The sequence below is a fragment of the Sphaeramia orbicularis genome, chromosome 16 (genome assembly GCF_902148855.1).
Source record: "Sphaeramia orbicularis chromosome 16, fSphaOr1.1, whole genome shotgun sequence".
In the NCBI taxonomy this organism is placed as follows: Eukaryota; Metazoa; Chordata; class Actinopteri; order Kurtiformes; family Apogonidae; genus Sphaeramia; species Sphaeramia orbicularis.
Genome location: NC_043972.1, coordinates 34,301,151 through 34,315,361, shown reverse-complemented (window position 1 = coordinate 34,315,361; position 14,211 = coordinate 34,301,151). Strand labels below are relative to the sequence as shown.

Here is a 14,211-nt window from a genome sequence, read left to right as displayed (position 1 = left end):
ATTCAGCCTTAATACATAACATATTGTATGTCATTGTGAAAAGAATGCACTGATAAAAAAATCACAATGTTTCATTTCTAATTAGATTTATCTGTCTGTTTTTGCTTCTTTTTACATCTGTAGCTGACCTGCTCTTAGGAACTGCAGATGAGTACCGCTTTCTCAGTGGAGGTTCAATCCCTGTTCCTGGTCAAAGTGATTCAGAAAACTTCACCCAGACCATGGACTCCATGGTCATTATGGGTTTCACCCCAGAAGAGTCTGTGTGTAAGAGAGGGATGGTCAACAGGGAAGAGAAAAGGTGTTTGTTTATTTAATATGTTATGAAGTATAATCTGACTCTCCCTGTCTTCCTGATCCTCAGCCATGTTGAAGGTGATCTCTTCCGTGCTCCAGTTTGGGAACATTTCTTTCACAAAGGAGAAAAATCAGGACCAGGCCTCCATGCCTGATAACACAGCTGCTCAGAAACTGTGCCATCTGTTGGGCATCAACGTGCTGGAGTTTACTCGAGCCATCCTAACCCCGAGGATCAAAGTGGGACGAGAGTATGTGCAGAAAGCTCAGACCAAGGAGCAGGTAAAATATCTGTGTGTAGAAATGTGTGCGGGTCATTACACATTCATCTGTGTGGAGTGTATTAAATAACATATCTCTCCTTTTAGGCTGACTTTGCTGTTGAGGCTTTGGCAAAGGCCACATATGAGCGTCTGTTCAGATGGCTGGTTCACAGAATCAACAGAGCTCTGGACCGCAGACAGAGACAGGGAGCATCCTTCATAGGCATCCTCGATATTGCTGGATTTGAGATTTTCCAGGTTTGTATCCGTATTTCCTTTTACCCCTGGACTTTTGTAGGCGTCTTTTTAATCTACCTTGAGATCAGCATTATTGTAGTGGTGAAACATAATCAGCCTTACAGGCATGAATGTGTGTGTGTTTCTACAGTTTATATTGCATGACTTTATGAATTATTTAATCATTGTTTGCTTGATTAAATCCCTCCTCTGCAGCTCAACTCATTTGAGCAGCTGTGTATCAACTACACCAATGAGAAGCTGCAGCAGCTTTTCAACCACACCATGTTCATCCTGGAGCAGGAGGAGTATCAGCGCGAGGGCATCGAGTGGAACTTCATTGACTTTGGCCTCGACTTACAGCCCTGCATTGACCTCATCGAAAGACCAGTAAATACACACAGAAACACTATTTTTTAACCTCCATCATTTGTTATGAGATGACGACATAGATGAGATATAGAAAAATTCCTTTGTTTTATAGATTAGATCTGTGGCTTCTGAAACATGCTTAATTCACTAAGGAAATTAAATCACTTAAATCTGCATCTGACTCACAGTAAATGTTTGTTTTTCGCTGTTAGGCTCATCCACCTGGTGTTCTGGCCCTGCTGGATGAAGAGTGTTGGTTCCCTCGGGCAACAGACCGCTCGTTTGTGGACAAGCTGTCTGGAGAGCAAGGCACCCATCCAAAATTCTTCAAATCAAAGCAGCCACGTGGGGAGGCTGACTTCTCCATCATTCACTATGCTGGAAAGGTAGCTCCTTCTCCTCTTGGCTGCTGTTTTTATCACTCAAGGGAACAAAATAGTCAAAAATGTGCACTTCTCTCCATGCTATTTCATCTTTTGCATCCCCTTGTACACTCACAGGTGGACTATAAAGCAGATGATTGGCTAGTGAAGAATATGGATCCTCTGAATGATAATGTAGCATCTCTTCTCCATCAGTCTTCTGATCATTTTGTCTCAGAGCTCTGGAAGGAAGGTAAGAATTTAATCATGGGCTCATCCACTGCTATATGTACAATGTTAATTCTTGTGTTGTAGAAAACTAAATTCACAAATCTCATAACATTAATGGAAATAAATCTAAATTAACTTAAATAATAACACACTTCCTCCCTCACAGTCTTTATTTCAACCCTGTCATATTTAAATAATGAAGCTTCTGGTGCAAAATGTATTAACTGTAATTATCTTTCTTTTCTTTCTCTCTGTAATCTCTGCTTTTCTTTCTATCTTTCCGCTGCTCATTTTCTGTTCTTCTTCCCTCTTGTTCTCTCCTGTGTTTGCTTGCTTTCTCTGACCCTCTACACTCATTTGTTATCCTCTTGGGCTACTTCTTTCTCCTTCTTTCCTTGCTGCATCAGATATTCAGACTCTTCCTCGTGTCTACTTCTTTGACTCCTATGCCACATTACAGGCTAATGGCTCCGACAGTAGGTTTTTCTCCTCCTCTGTGTGTCACAGTCACATTCCTTACTCCCACTTCTGCTCATATCACATCTTTGTGCTCTGCCTGCTCAGCTTCTGAATGCTGTGTGCTTTTTGTGTCTTTTTTTTTGTGTTATGCCTGTCTTCATTAGTTTGATTTTTGTGCAGTGGTATCTTAAGCTGTTGTTTTATTATGTTAATTTGTTTTGCTCTATCTTTGCTCTTTCTTTCACTATTTTTGTGGTAGTGTGTGATTTAAGTAACAGTGTTATGCCTGTGTGAATTTTTTCCCATTTACACATTAGTAAATCCACCTTGCTTTTGTTGTATGGGAGTGTAGAAGATAGTGTCAGAATAGCTGCACTCTCTCCATCTGCCACAAAAACCAACATCCAAGAGTCTGCCACAGGAATTTTTAATGTAAAACATCTATGTACAAGGAAAAATGTGATCCTGAATGATCTCTAGAGATGCGGCATACTAACTAGTAGATATCTATAAATAGAAACTTTCGAATTCTAAATTTGGAGTTACTAATTTTGTGATGTGTCCTCTGAGTATAATCTCACAATTTTCTAAATAAAAAGATTTGTAGCCTCTCTTCACTAGCTACATCCACTACTAATAACACATTTTCCATACGAGTGGCTGTGGCCTGCTATAAGTGTTGGCTTAAAGTACATACATACGACTGCATCTCCAATTATATCCTCCTGAGACCCAGCAAGAGTTTCACGGCTTTACTTAAAAAATGAAATCCATGAAAAGGACATTATGTAAAAAAAAATAGAATAAAATAAAAATGTATCTGAAAAAACTGTTGCATCATGCTGTTTCCAATTAAGGCACTTATTGAATGCAAAATGGTGAAAATGTTTACTTACTGGGTCTCAGGAGGATATTCACAATCACTGCTTTCCTCATTTTTTCAGAGTTGACAGCAGGAGTAAAATCGTTTAGTCATGGCATTACATCAAAATCCTCAAAATCAACTCTTTTGATAGACAGTGCTTCTGAAAGTCAATACATCTGTGTCTGTATTTCCTTCCAGTTGACAGGATTGTAGGTCTGGACCAGGTGTCATCAGGAGAGAACAGCGGCCCCGTCACTTTTGGAGCGGCAGGACTGAAGACGAAAAAGGGGATGTTTAGGACCGTTGGCCAGCTGTATAAAGAGTCCCTCACCAAGCTGATGGCCACACTGAGAAACACCAACCCCAACTTCCTCCGCTGCATCATCCCTAACCACGAGAAGAGGGTGAGATATGGCTGAATGACAGAAGGATAGAGGTCACAGTCAAAATCAGATATTTTACTTTCTCCCTCCTGTGGGTTTTCATTCCTCTTTCTCTGTTTGTGTTTTAGGCAGGTAAACTGTCACCCCACCTGGTTTTGGACCAGCTGAGGTGTAATGGAGTTCTGGAGGGGATCCGTATCTGCAGACAAGGATTTCCTAACCGAATCCCATTCCAGGAGTTCAGACAAAGGTGTGCACTAATGTTGTGTTTGCGCCACATAGAATGAAGAGGCTGTAAAGCAGACTCAGATAAAAAACCTTTCATAACCAGCTGTCCCTCTTTAACACTCTTTGGGTCTTACACACATGCTGCACACTTCCTTACAGTGCTTCATTAACACTGGCACCTGATGATGACTTTTTAACTTATCCTCGTGTCTCTTGATCACGTTTACTTAAAACATTTGTCTTACAGATATGAGATCCTCACCCCTAATGCAATTCCTCGCACATTCATGGATGGAAAACAGGCATCAGAGCTCATGGTGAGTCACTCTTTAGTGTCTGTAAACATGCAGTGTACTCTATCATCATTTAAACACTGGACTGATTAACCGCCTTGTATATAATTTTTTTTTTTTTTTGCAGATCAGTGCATTGGAACTGGACAAGAACCTGTTCAGGGTGGGCCAGAGTAAAGTGTTCTTTAGAGCCGGAGTCCTGGCTCACCTTGAAGAGGAGAGAGACCTTAAGATCACTGACACCATTATACGCTTCCAGAGCGCTGCCAGAGGCTACCTCGCACGCAAGTAAGAGCTTCACCACCAAGTTATCATTTAGCAGAGTGACAGACGTGACAGATGCAGGATTAGGCAACTTTGCAAATGATCTCATTGGGTTTTTCATGTGTAAAGATTTCAGTGGCTTTTTAGTCTTATAGTTGTAGGTTTACACATACAGTGTGTATGATTAAAAACACATTAATTCCATTCATTCATTCAATTCATTCATTCATTCATTCATTCATTCATTCATTCATTCATTTAACCTTTAATTTCAGAATATACTGAGGTAGAGGTCTTATTTACATTATATGTAATAAAATGACTAAAAGGTAATTCATTAAACCAAAACAAAAATTAAAGGAATTACACCAAGAATAAGTTGCATCAAACAGTAATTTGACTTGACTCATCTTATTAGCCTACAACTTTTAAATACTGAATGTCAAACCTTGGTGTGTTGTCTGGCAGGAGCTTGTTGCCATTTTTGAGGTAGTTTTGTATTTCACTCTTAAAGGACATTAATATTTCAACTTTCAACCCCTATCAGTGACAAAGCAATTGTAACAACACTGACAGGCACTTGGCACAACTTAAGGAAACGTGTAAATCAATATATCAATAATACAGTTCCTTTTTTACAGTGGTAGCAAGTAGGGAAACTAATTGGGTTTGAAAAAAGTATCTGCACATTGTCACTAAATGTCACTTCATGGCTGAGCAGGGAAAAAAAAGGACGACCATGTTGTTAAGTACGTTTTAAATAGTGTACTACCTCTATGTGCTTATGTACTTGTGTTAAGGTGGTTTTTTCGTAATTTTATTTCTCAGAGCTTATTTGAAGAAGCAGCAGCAGCTGAGTGCACTGAGGGTGATGCAGAGGAACTGTGCTGCATACCTCAAACTCAGGAACTGGCAGTGGTGGCGACTGTTTACAAAGGTAGTATGCACCAATGAAACAAAAAAATGGCCTATAAACACACAACAAAGCATGTCTCTTTTTATGTTCCTATGATTGAGCTCTAACACTATTTCAGATAGTATTATAATTCTGTTGTGAAAACATTTCATTTATTGTAGAAGCACTTTATTTCTGATGCATATAATTGAAGGCATAATATTTTTCCTTAAACTGACATATTAACAAAGAGGCTGTAGTCAGTAATGAAAACATGATCCGACCTCTGAACTTTGCTTGATGTCTGTCAGGTGAAGCCTCTGCTGCAGGTGACTCGGCAAGATGAAGAGATCCAGATCAGGGAGGCAGAGCTTCAGAAGGCGAGGGATAAACTGTCCAGAGCTGAGCAGGACTACAATGAACTGGACCAGAAACACGCTCAGGTAATAAACAAACCTCCACCACCTCTGTTCCATCAATGCAGAAACGCCCCTTAGGATTCAGTCTTCAACATATCACCTCTCCAACGTCAATCTGTGTCGTTTTAAAGCTGTTGGAGGAGAAGGCAGTGCTAGCTGACCAGCTGCAGGCTGAGGCGGAGCTGTTTGCGGAGGCAGAGGAAATGAGAGCGAGGCTGGCGAGTAGGAAACAGGAGCTGGAGGAAGTGCTGGGCGAGCTGGAGAGTCGATTGGAGGAAGAGGAGGAGAGAGGTGTACAGCTGACCAATGAGAAGAAGAAGATGCAGCAGAATATACAGGTTAGGAGGTTCAGTGAGAGAAGTGAACCAGTATCACAATTTTGTATTCAAGATATGTAATGGTGGGAAAAGGATTCAGAAAATAAAGTAAGTACTAAGTAAGTACTAATACCACAATGTGATGTACTCCACTACAAGTAAACATTCTGCATTTAAACCTTAAATACTATGGAAGTATCAATCAACTGTACTTAAAGTATGGAAAGTAAGGAAATGTACAGAAAAATGGTCCCTGTCAACATTTTATTTCATATATATGATGTTACATTAATGTGTATGTTGCATTTCACTGTTGTAGATGTTTAAGGTTGAGCTCATACTACTTTATATACTGTTGTTTAGTTTAATTTACATAGTTACAAGTTACAAGTTACATATTTTCTAGCTTTGCTGTTCTGTTCAACCACATATCACTGAAAAATCCAGTTGAAAGGGTTTAAGTAAACTGAGAATTTTTTATTTTTATTTTTTTACACCAAAAGCACCTCATCCTTCAGTTTATCACATACATTCAAGTAACACATTTGGTTTTCATTGTACAGGAAGGTAATGAACTATTGCAGTCTGTAAAGTAATTAAACCTGTTAGACAAACAGAAAAAGTAAAGAATGGATGGACTATTGATAATATGACTCCCTGTGTTGTCGCTAATGTTTATAAATGTTGAAAATATTAATAAAAATTAAAGTAATTGAAAATAAAAACCTGGTAGTCAAAAGTGGTGGAATAAAAAGTACAATATTTGTCTTTGAGATGCAGCAGAGTAGAAGTATAAAGTATTATCAAATTGATAAAGTCAAGTAAATTACGAGTTCTTCAAATTTATACCCATGTACGGTACTTTAGCAGAAATATTACACTTCAACACTGCAGATACAGTCATATTAAAAGTATATTTATACGTATTGCTATTTTTTGTTTGAATTTTAGTTATTGCCCTTCCCTGTCTCAGTTCCAACTTATTACTTACGATGCTCAATCCTGTCATTATTAGGACTTAGAAGAGCAGTTAGAGGAGGAGGAAAGTGCCAGACAACGCCTTCTGCTGGAGAAGGTTACCTTGGAGACCAAAGTGAAAAGTTTAGAGACCGATCTGATGAATGCAGTGGAACAGAGAGACCGACTCAGCAAGGTCAGCATCACATTATTATTGTTTCCCTTGAGTAAAATTAAAGATAGAAAAAAACATTTTCTTTAAGTAAAACACATATATACTGTTTATGTATAGTATCTGTCTCATTGTTTTAGTGTTCTTATTGTAAAAACTGTCTTGTTTGTTATTGAATAGATATGTTACATATGTATTTGCTGTCTTCTTTTGAGCAGGAGAAGAAACTGTTGGAGGAGCATCTGAATGAGGTGACTGATCAGCTAACTGAAGAAGAGGAGAAAACCAAAAGTCTTAACAAACTGAAGAACAAACAGGAGGCTGTCATCGCAGACCTAGAGGGTAACTTCATCCATAATAACTAATTATTGTTATTATTACTATTATTATTAACAAGAATTTTAGCACACATGATCAGCAAATGTTGCTATTAAGGACTTCATGACCTGAACATCTACGTCTCAAAGTTGTCAGTGACTGTTATAATTCCTCTGGTTTCTGACAGTATTTTTTCTTGTAGTTAAGCTTTTTCTTTTTTCGCTGAAGTATGATGTTGTTTCAACACTGTAGAGCGTCTGAAGCGGGAGGAGCAGGGTCGCTTAGAGCAGGAGAAGTGGAGGAGGAGGATGGAGAGTGAGTCAGTGGAGGCCCAGGAGCAGCTGTCAGACCTGGGAATGCTGTCTGCTGAGCTGAGAGGCAGTCTGGCTCAGAAGGAGAAAGAAATCACCACCCTACAGGGCCGGTGAGATTTCAGGAAGATGCAAATGGAGACAGTTTTAGATTAGTCAGCCTGCATCCTTCAACTGTCTCCCCTTTTTCTCTGCTTCTGTCAGGTTGGAGGAAGAGGGAGCTCGTCGAGCAGAGGCTCAGAGGGCGCTGAGGGAGGCCATGTCCCAGGTGTCTGAGCTGAAGGAGGAAGTGGAGAACGAACGAGGGATGAGAGAAAGAGCGGAGAAACAAAGGAGAGACCTTGGGGAGGAGCTGGAGGCTTTGAGAACAGAGCTGGAGGACACACTGGACACCACCGCTGCCCAACAGGAACTCAGGTATGCACTAAATATCATTACAATTTATTGATAGTAAAAATAAGCATAACTTTGAGCTTTGAAATAAAAAATGTGATATGTAGCATTTTTCTACAAATATTTGCAACCACAAAAATAAATGAGGTAGAAATAAATTCATTAGCAATATGGGTTCAACCTGTAGGTATCTGTAGCTTATTATTAGAGTAGCCCACACGACCCAGTAAAAACTGTTCCCAGCATTCAGGACAATACATAATAAAGAAATTGAAGTTGATAAATATTTCATGCCAATCAGGCCTGCATTGTGCAACTTTACAAAACATTACTCCTTGATAAACTGCCTCCTACAATCACAGCTTTCAGGAAGTATTAATAGTGATAATATCAGTACATGGATCTTAATTTTGTAAGAAAATTAAAATGATAGGTAACAATAATAGGCCTAAAAAATGTTTTATCCTGCTTCCTCTTTTTCCTGTTCAGGTCTCGACGGGAAGCAGAGTTAAGTGAACTCCAGCGGTGTGTTGAAGAGGAGACCCGCCGCCATGAGGCCCAGCTTTCAGAGATGAGAGTGAAACACAGCGCTGCTATCGACAGTCTCCAGGAACAGCTGGACAACAGCAAGAGAGTAAGAGGAAGGCAAAAAAGAACCAAGGCTCTCTCAAACACAGATGTACCTACACATTCATGGTCAAATGTCATGTTCTCTTTCAGGCTCGTCAGTCGCTGGAGAAGGCCAAAGCGGTGCTGGAGGAAGAACGTCACAATTTGACCTCTGAACTTAAGAGTCTCCAGGCGAGTCGCACAGAGAGCGAGAGAGGACGCAAGAGGGCTGATAATCAGCTGCAAGAGCTCAGCGCCCGCCTGAATCAAGCAGACCGAGAGAGGGAGGAGAGAGAGGAGCGAATTCACAAGCTGCAGGTACAACAACATGCAAGAGAGCAGATACTGAAAATGTACAATATAAGTTTAAATCATTTCCTCATGTATAATATGGGTCTTCATAAGATAAGGCACTTATCAGAACATAAAAGATTAAAGATTATTTCTTACTGCACTATAAAAGGATCTTTACATTTCTTCTGTTTGACTTTTTCAGTGTGAGATTGAATCTGTATCCAGTAATTTGTCCTCATCTGACTCCAAATCCCTCCGTCTCACTAAAGAAGTGAGCAGTTTGGAGAACCAACTGCATGATGCACAGGTAACAACCTCAAACACTGATAAAACTATATGACATAGACAGTTCAATTTAAATCAAGACAGTGGAAAAGATTTAACAGCTGTCCTGACATAGACACTTAACAGCTTCCACACAATTTTGCCTCTCTCACAGGAATTACTGCAAGAGGAGACTCGCCAGAAGTTAGCTCTGGGTTCAAGGGTGCGAGCGCTGGAGGAGGAGAGGAATGGACTGATGGAGAGACTAGAGGAAGAGGAAGAACGAGCCAAAGAACTGACCCGGCAGATCCAGACTCACACCCAGCAGGTACAACTGAGACCCATGCAACATCATTAAACATCAGTCAGCTTAAATTCATCCAGAATGTCAAAATTAAAAGGAGATAAAACCAAGTACATTCATACAACAACTAAGGAACATTTATAGTTTTATACAAGAAAAACCGAAGATGATTAGTAAAATGTTATTCATCTATGACATCTACAACCCTCTTTTTTGTACAGCTGGCAGAGCTTCGTAAGCAGTCGGAGGAGGTGAACACAGCAGTGGAAGCTGGAGAGGAGATACGCAGGAAACTTCAGAGAGAGCTTGACAGCGCCACCCAGAGGGAACGGCAGAAAGAGGAGGAAAAGGAGAGAGTTGAGAGGCAGAGGGAGCGACTGAGGGAGGAGATCGAGGACATGACGCTGGCTGTGCAGAGAGAGAGGCAGAACTGCACTGCTCTGGAGAAGAGGCAGAAAAAGTTTGACCAGGTTAGTGTACAGGTTTAGTAATCTCAAGAAGTATTCACTCTAATATGTTTCATGTATCCCCGATTGCTTATTGACTTCTCTACTTGATTTTACTCAGTGTCTGGCGGAGGAGAAGGCGGTGAGCGCTCGACTGGCTGAGGAAAGAGACAGAGCAGAAGCAGACAGTCGGGAAAAGGAGACAAAATATCTAGCACTTTCACGAGCTCTGCAGGTAAAATGGACATCAGTTACATTTATTATATGGCTTGGTTGAATTCTTGATTCTGATTGATCAGTGGCTGCGCTGTAGCGTCTATTATTCCTGTTGCTATGAATAACAGATCTTTGTTATGCAATACAGTTCCCACTATAGAACCTAACACACAAACATTTTTAACTGCATAATGAATTACCTAAGATAAGGTAAGATAAGATAAGATAAGATAAGATAAGATAAGATAAGATAAGGTAAGATTGTCTGGGAAACCCTAGTCATTTACTAATAGGATGAAAGAATAGGATCCTTAATCTCAGTAGATTCAATAGATACTAAGTCTCAGAAATGTAATAATACGCAGTCCCTTTTGTAGATTTCACTCTCACTTTTGGTTCTTCAGATATTTGATCGTGTGCAGATCTGCTGTGGTATCTGTCTATCTTTTTCTTGGTATCAGGAGTAGGATTGATTGATGCTTGAATGTCTCAGATTTACTTGGAACAAATGCATCATTTAGGTGTCAATGCTGATGAGCCTGCTATTGTTCACACTATGGACATTCTAGTCTATGCTGAGTGGTTTTAGCAAGTACAAACATGCCCCATTTTTCTTACATGTGCTTAAGGAGTAATTGCATTTATTTATTTGTATGTTTAAATAGTTATGTATCTTATATTAATGCTATTAGTAGTTTTTAGCTGCACCAATTTGTGTGTTCCTCTTCATCTTTCATTTTTCTGTGGGATATTCAAATATATGTATGTTTTGATCTCCTGAAAAAACAGAAATAAGTGACTGAAAAGAGTTACAGAAATTTAACTGGTACTGGCACTGTATGTTTTCCCTTTTCTTGCCTGTTTGAGTGTGTCATCCAGCGATAACAATATTGTGATTGTGCTGTTTTTTTGTTTTTGTCTATGCCATGTAGGAAGTGCAGGACCAGAAGGAGGAGCTAGAGAGGTCCAATAAGCAGCTCCGTCTGGAAATGGAGCAGCTTGTTAACCAGCAGGATGACGTTGGTAAAAATGTAAGCATCCACCTGTGTCTTTTCACTTCTTTGTTTCCTGCCTGTCGCAGTCTCCAATAAGTCATCCTGTTATTCGCTCTTATGTTAGGTTCATGAGCTGGAGCGGACGCGCAGGGCTTTGGAAACAGAAGCACAGAACCTGCGAGTCCAGACACAGGAGCTGGAGGAGGAGCTATCGGAGGCGGAGAACTCGAGGTTGAGGCTGGAGGTCACTTTGCAGGCACTGAAGGCTCAGTTTGAGAGAGAGATCAGTGCCAGTGAGGAGAAGGGAGAAGAGAAGAGGAGGGCGCTCAGCAAACAGGTAGAGTATGGAAGGGGAGAAGATAACACAGGTTTAGCCTCTTAAGCCCAGTTGCCCCTGGTACCTGAGGCAGCCATAGCTGTGTCTGTGTTACCACAGTAATGCTATGCAATGCTTTCAGCAATATACACATTCTACATACAGGTGACTAGAGGAACATCAGCTAAAAACTCAACAAAACTAATCATCAGACAACAGAACACAATCCAAACAAGCACTTAAATCAGCAAATATCTAAAATAAGCTAACAGTCTGAGGCCAACATATGTCATGAATAATTTAATAAAACAACAGACCAATGTGGCAAACATTGCAACGTTAAGCTAACACTAAGCAGATCCAAGAGTATAAGTATTATTTCTCTAATGCTAAAATTCACTGAATTAGACAGAAGAGCAATATAATGGTTACACTATGAAGCACTGGTCATGAATTTTGTCTTACCTTTGCTGTTTTCTGATCATAATTTGGTTTAAATGGATGAAGCTTCTGCTAATCCACTGTTTTGTGTTACATTGAAATAATTCCCACTGGAAACAAGTGGCTTAACAGGCTAAGCTTAAAAATCCATCCCCAAACACTCAAATATCTCATCCCTCTTACCTTATCCCAGGTGAGGGAGTTGGAGATTCAGCTGGAGGAGGAGAGGAGTCAGCGCTCTCAGTCCGTGTCGTCCAAAAAGCAGCTGGAAGCAGAGCTGCAGGAAGCCGAGGCCCAGCTGGAGACGGCCAGTCGGGGCAAAGAGGAGGCTGTCAAGCAGCTTCGAAGGCTGCAGGTAAGACAGAAACTCCCTCATTAACTTCCCACCCTCGTCAATGAGCTGCTTTTTAACAAGTCGTCTTTTTATTTGTCACAGGGTCAAATGAAGGAAATTATTCGTGAGCTAGACGAGACCAAGTTGGGTCGAGATGATGTGATCTCTCAGATGAAAGACAGTGACAAGAAAATTCAAACACTGGAGGCAGAAGTCCTGCAGCTGACGGAGGTACGTTAATAAAAACACTGATACGCCGTAGACATAATTCAGTTGTCATATTGAGTGATAAATTACTTTGGATCGTCCTTGTATTTCTTTTTTCTGTGTAGGAGCTATCTGTGTCTGAGAGGCAGAGGCGGCAGGCTCAACAGGAGAGAGATGAGATTGCTGATGAAATGGTCAACAGCAGTACTGGAAAGTTAGTGTCTAAAACATCTAGTTTATGGAGCTAACTGATGTTTCATTGGTATATGTGCACTATTTACTAAAATTGTATGTTTGTCCAGGACCGCTTTGTGTGAAGAGAAGCGCAGGTTAGAGGCTCGGGTGAGTCAGCTGGAAGAGGAGCTGGAGGAAGAGCAAAGTAACTCTGAACTGGTGGCAGAGAGACAAAGGAAGATGGCTTTGCAGGTATGCAACACGCAAAAACCCTCAACCCCTGTTGCATAATAAAACAGACACAAAACACACAATGGATCTGGTGTTGATTAATAAAAATCCAGAGATCTTTTTTTTTTTTTTTAATACAGTTGAAAGTTCCCCTCACTGTGTGAATGAACAACCTCCAAGCTCCAACCACATCCTGAAAATATTCCATTTTGACGACACACTTCTATTTATGTGCCGTTTTGTTTTGTAGGGATTTAGCGATTTTCATGTAAATATGCTTCCTCATACACGTTCTGTCAAAACAACTTCTCTCCCAACACAATTTTGTAAATGCAGTCACAACAACCTGTAGTCAGTGCTACTCAAGAACTAACCATCAACCCAAGAATGATAGTAGATGCTGCCAAAGCGATCTACAACACTGGCCCAGAGCTAATGAAGTGTGGAGATAGGTCTGGCTATGTGAGAGTAAATAAAAATTACATTAATGTGGCTGCTTTTAATAAAGGTCATTCTACAATTTACAGCATCTCTTTTAAATCCAAGCAAAATTGGTATTGTCAATGAAACATCCTAAATGAATTGGGGAAATTAGTGGCAAGTATAAGCCCTAAAATACAAAGTGACTACATTTACATACTCACCAATGTTGCACTCTTATTCCAGACATGTCATATAATGTAGAAACATTATGTGTTTAAGACATATGGGATGTGCGGATTTTACGGCCAGAGGAATGCTCTTTGAACATACATACAGCTCATGTTTATGGCCAGCTTTCTGTTTTACAGGTAGAGATGCAAGGAAAAATCACATATTTATGGTCAGAAAAGTGAATTTCCCCCCCTGTGTGTGAAAATGTAATAAAGGTGATTAAAGAAATGAAAGAGCAAGACTTTGCTCATATGGTTGACATTGGTAGGAGTAGTAGAAGAGTAGGAGGTTCTTTTTGGTACTAAGGGTAATGTGATTCTCATGCTGATCTTTGTCCAGGTGGAGACCCTGACGGTGCAGCTGCAGGGGGAGAGGACTCTGGCTCAGAAGGCGGAGGCATCTCGGGAGCAGCTGGAGAGGCAGAACAAGGAGCTGAAGACCCGGCTGGGGGAGATGGAGGGAGCAGTGAGGGGCAAACACAGACTCAGCGTCGCTGCCCTGGAGGCCAAGATAGAGTCGATGGAGGAGCAGCTGGAACAGGAGCGACAGTGAGAGAAACAGAAACTGTTCTATATAGCTGTACAAATGCTTAGGGTTACATTTTAGCTTGATTTGTTTGAGGCTTAGATTAATTTTCTACTCCTCCAGATGCCCTAAAATGTAATGTCAATAGTTCAACAGTTAATTTTT

At 40.4% G+C, this 14,211-nt stretch overlaps 1 protein-coding gene across 6 annotated transcripts in view; it reads left to right on the top strand.

The window, feature by feature from the left end:
- The window catches only part of myh14 (myosin, heavy chain 14, non-muscle), a 34,225-nt gene that overhangs the window by 14,334 nt on the left and 5,680 nt on the right, over positions 1-14,211 (top strand). For 4 of the 6 annotated variants that reach the window (XM_030157961.1, XM_030157962.1, XM_030157960.1 and 1 more), the window contains 31 exons: positions 124-267; positions 365-579; positions 666-818; positions 1,014-1,187; positions 1,382-1,555; positions 1,670-1,784; positions 2,170-2,238; positions 3,285-3,490; positions 3,598-3,719; positions 3,945-4,014; positions 4,118-4,278; positions 5,083-5,191; positions 5,461-5,592; positions 5,700-5,906; positions 6,901-7,038; positions 7,233-7,356; positions 7,585-7,756; positions 7,848-8,060; positions 8,526-8,670; positions 8,757-8,963; positions 9,142-9,246; positions 9,379-9,531; positions 9,729-9,977; positions 10,075-10,188; positions 11,102-11,200; positions 11,289-11,501; positions 12,115-12,276; positions 12,358-12,486; positions 12,588-12,676; positions 12,765-12,888; positions 13,861-14,069. In XM_030157961.1, coding sequence (XP_030013821.1) covers positions 124-267; positions 365-579; positions 666-818; positions 1,014-1,187; positions 1,382-1,555; positions 1,670-1,784; positions 2,170-2,238; positions 3,285-3,490; positions 3,598-3,719; positions 3,945-4,014; positions 4,118-4,278; positions 5,083-5,191; positions 5,461-5,592; positions 5,700-5,906; positions 6,901-7,038; positions 7,233-7,356; positions 7,585-7,756; positions 7,848-8,060; positions 8,526-8,670; positions 8,757-8,963; positions 9,142-9,246; positions 9,379-9,531; positions 9,729-9,977; positions 10,075-10,188; positions 11,102-11,200; positions 11,289-11,501; positions 12,115-12,276; positions 12,358-12,486; positions 12,588-12,676; positions 12,765-12,888; positions 13,861-14,069 — 4,696 coding nt within the window. The remainder of the gene's footprint in view (positions 1-123; positions 268-364; positions 580-665; positions 819-1,013; positions 1,188-1,381; positions 1,556-1,669; positions 1,785-2,169; positions 2,239-3,284; positions 3,491-3,597; positions 3,720-3,944; positions 4,015-4,117; positions 4,279-5,082; positions 5,192-5,460; positions 5,593-5,699; positions 5,907-6,900; positions 7,039-7,232; positions 7,357-7,584; positions 7,757-7,847; positions 8,061-8,525; positions 8,671-8,756; positions 8,964-9,141; positions 9,247-9,378; positions 9,532-9,728; positions 9,978-10,074; positions 10,189-11,101; positions 11,201-11,288; positions 11,502-12,114; positions 12,277-12,357; positions 12,487-12,587; positions 12,677-12,764; positions 12,889-13,860; positions 14,070-14,211) is intronic. The other 2 variants (XM_030157965.1, XM_030157964.1) reach the window with 1 other exon arrangement.